The sequence below is a fragment of the Taurulus bubalis genome, assembly GCF_910589615.1.
Source record: "Taurulus bubalis genome assembly, chromosome: 7".
Lineage (NCBI taxonomy): Eukaryota > Metazoa > Chordata > Actinopteri > Perciformes > Cottidae > Taurulus > Taurulus bubalis.
In genome coordinates this window covers 13,791,305-13,807,073 of record NC_136595.1, presented here as the reverse complement: position 1 = coordinate 13,807,073, position 15,769 = coordinate 13,791,305, and the positions used below count along the sequence as shown (strand labels likewise).

Here is a 15,769-nt window from a genome sequence, read left to right as displayed (position 1 = left end):
CCTATGTACTGTTTGGTGTGTTCAAACTTCTCTTTGTAAGTGTTGGTCAGAAACTCTATCTTCATAAAATAGTTTTAAATATAACCAAAGCATATGTTTAACTTACTCTTTGCAGTGTGGTGCAGGTGTGAGAAGTCTCCGCTAGAGGGAGACAAACTCATGTGAAGTTACTCCATCACTCGTGTCCTCTGTACAGAAAATCCTCTGTAGTTGCATCATTTAATTTCCTCCTGCCTTGTGACGTTTGCAATGTTGAAATAGAAGTTATGCAATAGACAGGCTGTTTGTGTAGCAGCAAAACACAAATGTAATGGTAATAATGACACCTAAAAATCAATGTGTTCACTGTGGTAAAATATTAGTTGAGCTGAAAGTCTGTTTAATTGATACATATTTTAATCACATGCAAATGCTAGCTATGTGAGTTGCTGCTACACTGAGGATTTGCTATGTTTTCATTTATTTGAAAATGGACATTGTTTTTTTTTTAGTAGACTTGGTTTGTTTTATATTGACTAGACTAAAAGATGAATTTATAAACTAATTAAAAGAATTCTCAATTTGTGCCAATTGGTCTCCTGGTCGTTTTTGTATTATGCTTTTCATTGCTCATTTACTTAATCAACTGCTTGTTTAGTTACATAAAAGATCAGCAATGTTTCTTCAGGAATTTTAGTTGATACAGCAGATTTGATTTAATTTTTAACCACAGGGATGCACTTCCTGACATGAAGCAGTGTTGAAATGACACTGGAATTTAGCTAAGTCAGCAGAAGTCATGTATTCCCAGGCAGTCGTGAGGTGACACACAGGAGCTGCAGCTCTTGCAGCAGGTTGCATCAGTCTTGTCGGATCAGGCCTGTGCAGCTGTGAACAGTGCCACCCCCAGCAGCTCAGCTCATGACTATCAAGGTGAAAACACCTTCACATTGTGAGGAGACAAGTGAGCTCATATTTACCAACAGCCAAGGACATGGCACAGAGGCAGTGTTACTGATTAGGGGATTTACAGCACCGAATCAGATGAAATGCCCTCAACCTTGGCCGATAGATAAGACTGCTAGTTAATATGAAACTAGAAATACAGGAGAGATCAGACGAGGGAAAGTTCTCACTTGAGCTCTTTAAAGACAGCACAACAAGCAGACAAGTGTAGTTCAAAGCATTTTATTGCATTTTCTTTTTTTAGAAAAACAATACAAAATTCTGCAACTGTCAGGTTGCCTTGAGTGAACTGCAATCATTCACATGGTACAGTAAAGTGCTTATTTTAAAATCAAAAATATTTGTATTTAAAGGATGTATTTATTTTAATTTCTTCCCATGAAGACAATGGGTTTGGGGTGATTCAGACAGCATTAAAATCTACTTTCTTCATTGAAAATAAAGAATTAAGGACTGAATCAGCATAGACAGAATGACCCCACACCATGTTCATGAAATGAACCACTTATAAAACATTTGATCAATGTTGCTGGATTGGAAATGCTTTTGCCTGTGGGCTACATTCAAATCATGGGGAGGTTGATGATGGACTGTCCATTTGAATGACTGGATTTTAACACTTCCGTACAATATAAAAATCGCGAGGCTTAAGGATATAACTTTGTCCCCCTCACCCCCCAATAAAAGGCAGTCCAAAAAGCTACTGCCATTTGACACAAGTAGAAATGGTCATGACCAAAGAAACTCTGATACCATTCAGGATATTAAAGAGTATGGCCAAAATCTGTGCATTCGAGTATCCAACCCTATCAAAAAAGTAGGGACTGACTCGTTCGATGCTCAACGGGGGAGAGAAAAAAAAAAAAAAAGCAGAACACTGAACTGTAGGTATTTTCAAAACCCCAAGATTGCCTTGATCATCAGCTTAATGCTTTGAGATTACCGATAGCAAAGCAGTTTCCCAAATGGAGAAGAAACAGCTGCGTACACAAATTCAAGTAAGTCTTATTATAAGACATAAAAATCCCATAACGATGCATCTTTAGAAAAGTTTTTAGAACTATTACAGTGTCCTTTTATCAGCATAATGACACCAAGAGAGCAATTTCCAGAGTACCGTTGCTGCATTGCCGGCAACAGGACATGGACAATCAGAAGTCCCCACTCACTGCTCGGTGATGATCGCATGTTCAATGTCATGACTTGAACCCTCTTCGGTGAAATGGCTAGTGTGGCAAGACCTCATCATCTGTCCATTTCCTGTCAACTACAGAATGAGCTTCAACTTAATGTGAATTTAAAATAAAAAGATAGCCAACTCTTGCACATAAGGAAAAAAATAAAATAATTAAAACTTAAACTTTCTTTCACTGGGCATGAACGCTCCAGATCAACTAAACAAACTCTTTCCATATCACCTTCTACGCCACATACTTGAATTTTTAAAAAAGACAAGGAAAACATCCGGTGTTTCACCTGAACTAAACAACACCTGCATGAAATAAAACCACCATATAGAAAATAAGAGCTTATTAACAGCCATACAAAAAAGGAGAAAATAAAAAGAATCAGTGTGGCACAATGACAGTTTTCAAACCTGAAAAATAAAGTAAACTTAATACAGCTACATGTCTGTGGAAGACTTTTTCTAGTTTCTTTTTGTGGAATGTTTTTCCTTTTTAGGTTTCTTTTTCGAAAAATTTCAACTGCTTATTTTGTAATGAGAATTTAATATTTTGAAAAGTGTCTCAAACCAACAGAATCTTTGGGGGAGATAATGATCAAGAAACGACACATGGTCACATTGGCCAAAATTGCCTTTTCAAACCCCTGAAAGGAGTTTAAACCTTTACTGTCAAAATAATCAAGGCTAAATGTAATGCATTAATTGATTTGTAGAAAAAAACATTTTTGGAAAGAAAAAAAAAAAAAAAAAAAAAGAGTTTGGTTTTGGCATGGTGACATTTCATGAATTGTTTACAATGAAAGTAACAGACCCAATTTCACTTGCCTAGCCATTTAACATTAAACTTGCATACAACATACCAGATATACTTCAGAGCTAGCTCCGAAGTCTAGTTTTGAGGTGGCCATGCATCATAAGTTAAATAGCTTAATTCAATGCCATTGAACTTGACTGATGGTCTCAAACACCAAAAGATGTAGCCACAGATAATTTGGCATATATGTTCACGTGATACTGTATGAATGGGTGCAATAGTATGTCATGGCTGGGTACAGACATTCTTTGCTCTCGGAGCATTAAGTGCGTGGCCACCAAGCTAGATGAGCAAGTGTGTTTCTCAATTATATCCAGAGGAGGCTCAGTGTTGAGGAATTTATCTTAATGGAGACAAAACGCTTTGAAGTCCCCAGCCATATTAATGGACCGCACCAGGCACGGACAGCATCCCAACCCCTTATACTGAATCCCTTTAGACAGGGACAGCCTTCATCTTGGCATATTGCATAAGCTTGTACCTATGTGCAGATGGGCCATTGCATGCACATACAGGCAAAGAAAACATTCCAGATAACTTAATTCACAGTGGATCCAGTTGTAACGTGGGAGCAGCACAACAGGTTGTCCTTTGGTGTCTGAGCTTACTTTAGAAGATAAGTGTTCGGCTTTCTTCTAAACTGAGTTTTATGAGAAAAAGAGAACATAACTTACAAAACATCTCTCCAAAATCATAAACTGACCCTCCTCCCCAACCTTGACATGCACATGTGTGTTTGCTATGTGCAGGCCTTGGGCTGATGTGCTTCAGAAGTGCTGCAGAAGGGCAGAAGGCATTTAGAGGAAGGTCTGCAAGCAGCACCTCCCTTTACAGTGAGGCAAGAGAGCCTGAATGGCAGAGGAACCAAGGCCAACTAGAGTGAGAGAGGGGGGCCGGGATTGGGGAGAAAGTCTCGGGATAGTCCTAGATCTGGACTTTTATCTTAACGGAAGGTCGGAGGTCACGATTGACAATTTCAGGCACAGTCTCCCACAATAACGAGAGGGGCCAAGAGCTGACGAAGCTCTGCAGCAGAGACGGGACCTCCCTTGAGCTGGCTGTTTTGCTGGCTGATTTGCTGCCTGCGCTTGGCCAGCTTGGAGTTGGAAAGAAGAGAGAGGCGCACAGAGGAGCCAGTAGCGGTAACAACAAACGGGACTTCCTGCTGCTGCTGGTCCTCGATGTCATCTTGTTCAGCCAGCTGCCGATTCACAGCCATGGCCTTGTCAGCGAAGAATGTCAGATCCCTGGCATGGCTGGTTCTAATGGAAGAGCAGACACAAAAAATGGTTATTAAATTATAAGGTTAAAACATTTTAGGTCAAGTATACAAAGGAATACAGTCCGTTCCAGCTGTAACTAAAGTGTTCTCACCTTTGATGCAGGATGGATGTTGGTAAAGTGTCAGATGCACCCTGAATAAAATTAAACGAAGAGTTAAAACTTAAGTACTTACTAACCCTAAACATGAAGTGTCTGTAAAAGACATGCAGAAGATGATTTTTGACTTACCCCCTGGACCCAAATATGCTGCAGCACCTGGCTGGCACTCATGCGGTTTTTGGCATCCCGAACCAGAAGTTTGGATATTAGTTCTTTGGCACTTGAGGAGATGTGAGCCCATTCTTTCTCTGGAAACTCATATTTTCCTTCCTGGATACTCTCAAACAGTGTGTTCTAGAAATGGACATTAAAACATGTACCAGTTACTTTAACCTGGGTGGAGAAGATGCGTTGTTTAAGTTACACTAATGCCTTATAAAACGGCCAGAGGAAAACCGAGGGCTGAATTATGTGTCAAATTCTTACCTGGCAGGTGTGGCAGGGCTCCCCTAATTCCCAGCCACAGCCACCTCCACAGCGGCCTACAAAGGGTGGATAGCCACTCAGCATGATGTAAAGGATGACTCCAAGGCTCCACAGGTCACAGCGCTTGTCGTAAATTGTGGCCTCCTCACTGAAGGCCTCAACCACCTCCGGTGCCATGTACTCTGCTGATCCACACTGTGAAACCAACCAGAAAAGTCTGTTAGCCCCAGGGATGATGAAAAGCAGAACGCTGTAACTATAGCAGGGGCTGCGGCCCACATTCTTTCGTTCAGCTGATGCCTCGTGGTTGCAAGTGTCAAAGCTTAGTGCCTTCTCTTGGGCTGTATGGCGGGAGGGGGACTGTGACAGTCACATGTGCAGTAAGGGATTCATTTAAAATTGTGCTATACAGCTTTTCTCAATGCGTTAAAGGAAACCCAAGTAGGAACATCATGTACAATTACATATTAAGGGTAGAGAGGGAGGGCTACACTATAAGGAAGCAGGTTGGTGTGCACAGGCAGCAGCAGTGACTCACTGCTTTGACCATCCAGCTGTACACGCACCAGGCAGACTAGGCTGAGGGCAAGGGTTGGCTCAGCGCTGACGGTACCTTGTTATGTAGCTAAGAAAGAAATTAGGCCAAACACTGAGCAGGGAAAAGAGGATTGGTTGTCCTGTGGAGCCAGAGACTGGGCTGAGCCCTCGTCTGTTACGTAACAAAGACAAACACCCAATGCCGTTTAATACTTTAAGAGCAGGAAAAGGGAGCAGGATGCAAATCTCATTGTTGCCTTATATCAAGCATATACCTTAATCAACAATAGCTTTTATATTCATATGAAAATGTCCTGAGTTTGGATTATTTGAGGTTTATGGAGGATGTCCTAAATATAGACAGACTCCATCTGTGGACCTTCCTCTGTGGGCGAGCAGGTTTACATTGAGCAGGCATCTATTGTGCCCTAGTACCATATCCCAGCTGTCTCCTAACTCCTCCTCCACCACCTCTCTGGACCCTTATGTAATGAAATGTGCTGCACAGGAATCTCATCTCAGACAAAGCTGCTTCTGTCAGGGAAGAAAAAAACAACCCCCACCATCAACATCATCATGTCTGGGGCAACTGCCCCACAGAGAAGACCCCAGGATTCAGGCCAAATGCAGCTGCCACAGAAATAAGACCGGCACAAAAGAATATTTTTGCCTACCAAGGTGCCCCACAACTGAAGGGCAATGCAATAGCTGTGCTGAACAAAGAACAGCAATCGAGGCTAATCTTGTTTCAGAGCCATCCAAATTAAATAGACAAGACCGGGTAAAGATAGCCAGTCCAGGACTGCCAGTAATAAGAGCCGAAGTGGGGGCAATAACAGCAATCTAACATTTGTCCTTCCTGTTCAAACACCGTCTAAACTTGCATTAGTCTCATCCTCAAACTTTCATGCATAGCTGCTCATCAGCTGCTGCTGCGGCCACAGAATTTGTTGGCATCGCAACCTGGGGCTTTCCTAAAACCATGTGACTAGTCAGGCCATACTGACACCACACGCCTCTGCCATTTGTAAACTACAGGATTATCTGATGAGGTTTAGAGGAAGAAGACTTGTTACGTCGTCATGCAGCTGCACCTAAATCTGTGAGAGGCAGTCCCTTGATTTCTTTTAACTGTCCAAGCAGCTTGTATGTAGTTTCTTCGTGTTGCAGGTCAGCCCAGTTTCCAACTGCTGCACATGAGCGTTGACATTTGTGCAGTCAGATTTATTTCATGCCGAGCAAACTGGTAGTTACTTGTGCAGAGTTCCCAGTAAACTAAAATTAGCTTTTTCCTAGAAAGGGCCCTCTTTTCTTCCCAGTGTACTAGAGAGCACACATCCACAGTAAACCTCTAGGTTTTAAAAACAGCCCCTAGATAGTTGATTTAACACATTCACTTGGATCAGGACATAAACGCACGGAAAAGCAAGCCATGTTGTGCAACAGCAACTGTAAGAATGTGGGCAGTGGAGTGGGGCAATAGTGAGATGAAAATCAGATGACATAGTTCCTGTGATCAGGGCATAGAAAACAAGCCACAGCGCATGAGCAGACTAGCATTTGTCCCGCCCAGTTACCCTCCCCCTCCCACAGGTCTAGCCAATAACATCCCAGTTGCTAGGTATAGAGGAAAGACTAACATTTCTAGAACATGCCTTTGTATAACGAGCATAAAGAAAGCGCAGACAAGCACAAGCGTGGTTGGGGCCACTGGGTGGAGACTGAGCAGAAAGAGAGGGTGGATGTTTTTCTCTCATACCACAGGGAGAAAAAAAAAGAAAAAAAAAAAAAAGTTGGGTGCGTTTTGGTTTTGTTGCAACTTCATGCCACAGGACATGGCCTTGTACGAGTCACAATGTGTTCCCTGCAGCCTTCAAGGGTATCACATTATGCACCGTCCTGAGGCGTCAACTTTTCACTGGAAGTCTTGTTCAACAAAACTTCAGGATGAAATAGTAAAGTAGTCGATGGATCCATCTGCACCAAACACAGGAGATCATTCAGGCCCAACATCAAAGTCTGTAGACTGAACACATGAGACCTACAAAACGCTCGATCAAATAGTCCATGGGCTTTATTAGTTCTGCTAAAAGCTGAAGTTACCAATGTAGAAACCTCCCCCCCATACATTCCTGCAGGCTAAACTACGATCCTTCACCTGCTGTGGTCCATCTATCACCCCCCCTCCCCCAGACAGTGCGTGTGTTGACTCATAGAAATGTTGCCAGTTCAACTTTACCACCCCCCTCCGAGTTTGCAAGGGTCCCACTTTTCTGGGCAGCATTTGCTTTGTGACGACAGCAGAAGAGCTAAACAATCATAACCTCTAAACTCATGGGCCTCAATATTTGCAACTGATAAGTAATAAGCAAGAGGATGTTGACGTTTAACTGAGGGTTACAAGTCTCAGTGTTGCTGATGATAAGGGAGGTAGACTGAAGGTAAAAGCTGCCAGATTGGAGGCTCCACTCAGGAGGCAATCCATCATCTTTTAGATAAAAGGTGCCCAACACTGAACTACCTTAACCTCACAACACTTTCCCTCTCCCAATCAGTGAGCTGCCTGCAGTTAACACCACTGAAGAGTGCCCAATAGGCAAGCAGCCAGTTGGACTTGATAAGGCATGGTTTTACAACCCGACGCTACCGTCTTAGCTATACGCTTACATTGTGTGTAATTGTATTAGTTTCCCTTCCATAGCACTGTCCCATTTATAAAAGTACTGCAACTGTTTGGCAAACAAGACAAGCACAATATGCAGGTGGACTTACAGGAGTGAGGAGCTCAGGGGTGGAGATGGGTGAGCTGTCGCTGTTCAGCTTGATCCCACTGCCCAGGTCAAAGTCACAGATCTTGACCGGGGAAATCTGACAGAGATTAGAATCATTCAAATAAATCTACATTTGGATAAATTCATATAATTTGTGTAAAATATCTACTTGTGGGGCCATAGATTTGTACTGACATTTACAATTGCCGAGGTACATATCATCATAATTTTAGAGCGCCATATCATACTTAGTCATCTTATTAGTTGCCCTTTGAACCAATTGGGCTCCAACATGTTTATTTAAAACTCACCTTGTCTGCACTCTTGCAGAGAATGTTTTCAGGTTTCAGGTCTCTATGTGCCATTCCTAAAAAAAAAAAAATATATATATATATAAAAGATAGGAAAGCCAGTTTCAAAACAAGCAGGGATTTTTTTTTTCCCTCCCAATGTCAACAAATGGGGCCTTGTGTCCCATGGTCAGTCTGAAGAAAGAATGTGAAAATGTTCTGTAACGATGGTATAATGTTTGGTGATCATGAGGAGCAATAATTTGTTTTGCCATTTTGTCAAAGTGGCCTTACCCTTGTTATGCAGGAAATCTAGAGCGCTGGCGATGTCCTGCACAACAACACTGGCTTCCTGCTCACTGAAGTGCCGTCTCCTATGAATGTGTGCCAAGATCGACCCTAACGGGAGCAAAATAATGTGAGCATATTAGCTGTATTTGCAAGTAAAAGGCATAGAATGAATGCTTTTCCACAGACTAGAGACCGTGCACATGCATTACAGTGATACAAAATAAACACAGATCTGCAGGCATCTTGCAGCAGCTATAATTCACAAACCTCCTCTGAGCTTTTCAAACACCAGGTAGAATTTGTCTTCCTCTTCAAAGAACTCCACCAGCTCCAGGATATTGCTACAGAAGAGAGAAGAACGCTGTTAGCCACTGTCAGTCATCTAGAGAGAGCATTTAAGTTGATTTATGCACTATGGAGTAAGAGGACTAAGGGGTTTCTACCAAATAAAGATTCAGCACAAATAGGGTCAGTCAGTCTGTGGTACCATCCCTATACATTTATCAGTTTGCATTACTTTAGTTGGTCATGACAAAAAGACATTACCTGTGGCCCTGGCACTGATAGAGCATCTCAACCTCTCGGAAGACACGGCTGCGGCTGTGACCCGGTCTCTTCTCAATGATCTGCAACAGAACATTCAGTTACTTTATCTAAATGTATTTCACTGAAAAAAATAATTGTCAGACCATCATATTTTCACAGCAGTAGGAAGATCACAACTCTGAAAATGTAGCGCCGCCACATTGTTGCTGCATTTATAAAAAAGGTTTACACTTTAACTCCTGTAATCCAAGAATTATCTTGCCTTCCTACCTTTATCCCACTCTGTGACACAGATGTAAGGATAATTTAACCTACTTTCAGTGCTGCCTGCCAAAGCAGAGACAACAGAATGAGAATGCAACAAGCCACGGCATCTCTATATTTAGCCATTCACGTGTGACCCATATTTAAATCTTAAGTGCTCTTAAGGAGCCATGTGTGTTCTTTGAAACATCACAGGCCAAGCCAAAACCCTATTACGATAAACAAAAAAAACAATCACTAAATATAACTTTGTTCTGCCTTGAACTAAACCACCATGAGGCAGAAAGATAGACTGCTGACACCAAAGCAAAAGGCCTGAATTTTCCAGCCCTAGTTGGTTATTGTCTGCATGGGAGGCTGTGCATGTTTCTCTTCCTGGTAGTTGGATTACAGCTGCTATTGAAGCCCAGTGGGGCCAGAGATGCCGTGTGTGTCTAGGATTGATAGACAGACAAGAGGCCTGTGAGCAGTCCAAAGCCTCTGCACTGTTCCAGTCTGAGTCAGCTGCACAAACAGCCCTCCAATCAGCTGATAATGACATGCAGATAGGAAACTTCAAAATATAGCTCACAAAAGTCAACCCGATACGTGGGTAGTCAGTTATCAAAGTACTAGCTTTATGGTTGTTTATCCAGATAAAAAAAAAAAAAGATCAGAATCAACAACCTGCTGCAAGACAAGGCGCCACCAAGTCATACTGCAAGTTCAATCAACCATGGGGTTGGGAAATAATACTTCTAAAGAGAATGATTTGTGGGCAAAAAAGAGCTTCAGCCTTCTGCTCACCCTTGGTGCGCCGAAGCTTTTGTTGCAATTGCGACACAGAAAGCCCACATATACAACTCACCCCAGTCTGGAGGGGGAGGGGAGAGACAGGACATCTGGCAGTAACCCCTTCAGACTCCTAAATGACCCTCAATCACTGGCGTTCCCCTGGCCTCCTCCCCCAGAAGTGGAAAAGCCCCAAGGGATTTACCAAACCATCCCAGGGTAAACAACGCTAACAGATCAGTCTCATGACCGAATATGTGCTCCAAGTCCTATGAAATATTAAGCGGCATGATATGGACACTTGCCCTATGGGGAACCAGCAATGACCCGTCAACACTTCTTCGCAAACTGTAACAGACTTCAACTGCAAATTGAAATAAATTAGAAGTTTAAAAACAAATGCTTGGTTGTTATGCCTAATATGGGATTAGTGGGTTTGGGTGGGGGGCCAAGAATTTACAGAAAGAAAAAGGCCACAGTTCTACTTTAAAATATTTTGTTACAAAAATGAGGAAATCAGCTATATATATATATATATATATATATATATATATATATATATATATATATATATATATATATATATATATATATATATATAGATAAAAAGCAGGGGGAAAAGGAAGTTCCTAAGAGGCAAGTCTTGTATTCATAAGTCCACAACCCAGTTGGACACAAAAACCTACTCAGCAAGAAGGAGAACAAAGCAGTGTAAACACCCTGGGTCACAACCCTCACCCAGCGCCCCGCCTTCCGCCCTTTGTGGGTTTTGTTTTGGCACAGTAACCAGTACATTATGTTCTCACAACGAGCGTCCTCTGTAGGCCATAGAAGTAAAGAAAAAAGGGGTGGGTGCATCCCTCCCAGCTCTGTGATTGGATGGCCATCTGTAAAAACATTGAGGGGAAGTGTGTAACAGCAGCTAGTGTTGCGCTCTCAGAATAAAAAAAAAAAAAAAAAAAAAAAAAAAAAAAAAAAAAAAGAGAAGAAAAGAGTTCAGCAGTAGCACAACACAGATGAGCCTGCAGACATCCACTTTAGAAAGTGGAAGGAAAAAAAAGAGAAAAGAAACATCATTCTTGTCAACAAGATTTCTGAAGAATTACCAGAGAAACAAGTAAACATGGACCTAACGACACATCCTGTAGCAGGGTTCCCTTACATTTAGCACTTCAACCACCTATAATGGCACGGGGCTCCTTTATGTGCAAAGGCATTTAATTATTCCACTCGCATCTCAAATGTAACCAAGCGCGGTCTCAGAAATGTAACGGCTCTATATTGATCACTAGCCATGGTACCACTCACCGACAACAGGCAAGTGCTATGTGGCAACGACGACAGTCACAGACTCGTGAGACAGAAGCACCGACTTGCAGAAATATGTTTTCAAATACAAAATGGTCATGCAGCAAATGCTTTTTTACCTTGACAGCATACTCTTGGTTGGTGATGAGGTTGAAGCATGTTTGCACTCTGGCATAAGCCCCCTCTCCTAGCACCTCTTCATGCAGCCTGTAGACATCTGTAGCAGAGTTGCAGGTGTTAAGAAACTACTCAACTATATTTGGCAGAAGCTCTCCATACAATGTGTAATGAAGTTGTTTTTCCTACATAATCATACTGGAGATAAAAGCTTTTACCCTCAAATCGTCCAGAGAAACTGTCAGTTGCCCTGCAACGCTTTTTCTTCTTGTTTCTCTTCTTGGCATCAGGGATGTCGATAGGATGGCTGGAGGTCATGTCTGTCAAAATAGGAGGGCCTACATCATCATGTGCTAACGAAAAACAATCCAAATAAAGTCAACAAAAGCACCAAAAGGAAAACAAAACGCAAACGACAATCAGGTTGTCCAAAGTTAAGAGCACAATGATACAAAAAAAAAAAAAAAAAAAGCCTCAAAACTGTAATTCTTGTAACTAAAGCATTGTCGAATATATCGACAAACTTCACAGACAGGGCTGTGACAGATTACAAAACACTTAAGTGGAAATACTCACCATGTCTTGGGGAGGAATCAAAATTAAATGACGAATCCATAAGATGGGATCCATTTTTGGTAAAGTCGTCAGATTCAAAGGGATTTTGGCCCTAGAGAATGATTTAAAAATGTGCTTGTTAAAGTTAGAAACTTATCAATTATATATTTAGCGTATTGTTAGTCATAACTGATAAAAGCTTTTGTTATCTCTCCTCCTTAAACCAAAAACTGAAAGTTGGAAACTTTTAAAACAATCGTGAATATTTGACGCACGTTCCCAAGTAATGCGAAGGCCGACAGCAGTCCATCATAACGTTTCATTACTTTCATGACTCGATTACTGAACGTGCAACCAGGCCACACAGCATATTTGTCAGCCATGAGGCGTGGGAGAGCAACAGATGTGTTTATATATAGCGAGGTGAGGTCCTCGCCTACATGCTGACAAAAGGACTCTGATTATAGAGACTTCCCAAAAGGCACGATGGTGGCAGCTCTGCATGTTAATCCTCAACCATCTCAAACTCACCTTGAAAGAGCGGTGGAATCCAGTGACTTCGGCGACCTTATTTTGCACCATATTTGCGTTGATTTGGGATGATATTTTTGGCGGATGTGCGGCAGCAGGGGTTCTTTTTTTTAAATCAATTTACACTTCTCCAAAACAGAAAGTCGTTTCAGAGAGAGTCGCAAGTGATCACACTGCGCTGGTCAGGTTGCTGCGGCGTTTCATACGGGAGCCCTGTGGACAAAACACACACACACACCGCAGCGTTACAAGCCACACACCGGATACCAACGTACATAACAGCACCACAGTTTCACCACGTTTAAATAAATGACTATCCTAATTAACCTGACCACGGGAGACTGGCATTTGTCACACGGCAATAGAAACAGCCAGGGTGCAACAACAGCTAACGTAGCTAGCTGCCGTTACAGCGCCATGTTTATTAACCGTTAAGTCGGCTACAGCCGTTTACATGAGCCAAGTGTGGAGGATGAGACACACAACTCATTACTATACTAACATTTGGGTAAGATAAGCAAAATGCATTGGAAAGCCACGCTGTTTTTAGTTTAACAATGACGGCTCTAACCAACGCAGGAAGGCCGCTGCAGTCTTTAAGCGACCGTCAAGTTAATACTCTGACGTCAGAACTGTTCAATTTAAAATTGTCAAAACAAGTGGCTATTATTTTTTTCTGCACTCACCCCGTTGTTAATTTTATAGCTCCAGTGTTGGCGTCGTTGTTTGACCCGCTGCTTCACAAGCCGCAGAGGACGGTCGAGGGGGTTGCCTGATAGTGAGTGCGTGGAAGGTGGTGATCGAGCAACAGCGGAGGTGTTTTTATTCCCCTCCAGCTGACTCCTCCTTGTCTCCTCCCTCCGCAGGACTGCGTCAACAGAGCGGAGGCGTCACGTGCTTTCTGGAAACGGATATGGCGGCTCGGTCCCATTTCGTCTTTCTGCAACAGTGTTACCACTTCTTGAGGTCAGACGCATAAATAGCTGCCCGACGTGGTGCAGAAGTCGTAGAATAAGACACTGATTCATTAAATATGTCATTTAAACAGTTTAATATCGACTTGGGCGAATATCTGACCGTAAATCTGGGAAACAAAGATGCTAACACACACGAAATGGTACCCAGCCAGTCAGCTCTGTTTTGTTCTATGGGCTTTACCATAAGATCTATAGAAGAAAGACAAGTCGTGTACGTTCACATCAACACGGTCAGCACTAGAGAGACGGACCAGATCCACCAGTTTAAAATCATAATAACGTTATGCTGCTGTCACTGAACGCCAAGGCCACGTTAAAAAGAAGCTAAAGTTAACTTAAAATATGTTACACAAGGAGCATGAGCAGACATACACTACCCATCTCCCTCTTTCTGTGTCTAAGAAGTGGTACATTGTACATGTGTAGCTTATTAAATGTAATTATTATGCCCATGTGATAAATGGCCATGGCCAGATGGGTGTTATAAGGACTCGGACTGGGGTATTGGCATGACCCCAGCTGTTAAGGTATTTCAGTATCACACACACACACACACACACACACACACACACACACACACACACACACACACACACACACACACACACACACACACACACACACACACACACACACAGTTTCAGGTTCTGAAAAAAATAAGCCTCTACAAGTAAAAGTCTTGCACTATAAATATTACTGAAGTACAAAATGTACCAGTTTCAAAAAGAAAGGTCACTTATGTTATAATACTGGATTGCACTGATTACTGTGAATGCAATATTTTAGTTGTGGCAAGTAAGGTTACATTTATAGTGTTACCTACGGTTGGGTAGTTTGATGACCATCCAATTTTATAAGATGATCATTTGTTGTATGTGTTAAACCTACACATATATACAAAATAATCAGTAACTACAGCTGTCAAATACATGCAGACGAGTAAAAAGAACAAGGAACTATAACGTACCTAAAACTGTACTTCAGTGCACTATAGTTTACACCACTGATGCAACTAGAAAATAATCTCCAATATTTGGATTTCATCAGACTAACTTTGCTAGATATTACGTCTATTTGCCCAAAAACACACACACACACACACACACACACACACACAAGCGCGCACCTTTTGTGAAGTGTTACAAGGCAAACAAAGCAGGAGGCTGCTCAGACGATGTCTCATAGTTGTGATAATTAAGGAAATCTACTCTGATGATGTAGAAATGTGTGCTCTCTTCACCCATCTGCTAATTGTGAAATGCCAACACAATATTGCCACAGACATGACAAATCCATGCAGTATTTTCAGAGATTAAAGGCAATGATAATTTGACAGAGGCACATTCATGAGATGGCAAAACCCTTCATCTCTTATTACTTAGTTGATTATTTTACAAAAATCTCCTCAATTAAAGTCAAATACAGATATTAGAAAATGACTACATGCAGCATTAAATGCCAATAAGTGCAAATACTTTATTGTACCATGTGCTTTGTTGTCAAACTGTACAGTATGTTCTCTTTGATTTGTTTTGTTAACTATTTATCACTGCACATAATCCCTTGTCCAAAGACTTCCTCTGTATATCAGTGATGTATTGTTTATCAAAGGTGTTCAAGTTAAAACCATGTATGGATTGTTTTCCAGGACTCAACTGTCTTGTGACCGGAGGCTTTCTGCCTCTCCTCCTCCTTTCACCTTCTACCCCTAAAACATAAGCCCAATGATAGCAAACATTACGCAAGTGGTTGGCTGACGATCCCTAGCTAGGAGCACATGGTGGAGTAGGTTTAGTAGGAAAACAAGATCACATGTCGAAGTGCAAGGGGCGCGTCTGTGTGACTATCGGTCAAAAAGAAGAGGGAAAGGCCATCATAAATAACTTCAGGTGACAACAACCTCACTTCTGATGTAAAAGCCACTCAATCAGAGGATACACTCTGTTGTTCAGAGGTTATTCTTCTACAATATCCTCATGCTGTATGGAGATAAAGCTGCAGATGTGGATATATTTGTTCAACCAATATATTGTGCTGTTGTTATCTGTCTCAGTGAA

General features: G+C 41.9%; 1 protein-coding gene across 1 annotated transcript; it reads right to left on the bottom strand.

Moving 5' to 3' along the window:
- Window positions 1-1,151: 1,151 nt before the first annotated feature.
- mknk2b (MAPK interacting serine/threonine kinase 2b) lies at window positions 1,152-13,524 on the bottom strand. The gene is made up of 14 exons (XM_079220755.1): window positions 13,422-13,524; window positions 12,736-12,948; window positions 12,226-12,316; window positions 11,868-11,969; window positions 11,652-11,749; window positions 9,190-9,269; window positions 8,911-8,984; window positions 8,647-8,751; window positions 8,374-8,429; window positions 8,064-8,159; window positions 4,755-4,949; window positions 4,458-4,622; window positions 4,320-4,360; window positions 1,152-4,207 (listed from the first exon to the last, which is right to left on the bottom strand). Exons 2-14 carry the CDS (start codon window positions 12,784-12,786, stop codon window positions 3,922-3,924), a joined length of 1,440 nt encoding a protein of 479 aa, XP_079076881.1. The 5' UTR covers window positions 12,787-12,948; window positions 13,422-13,524; the 3' UTR covers window positions 1,152-3,921.
- Window positions 13,525-15,769: the final 2,245 nt, after the last annotated feature.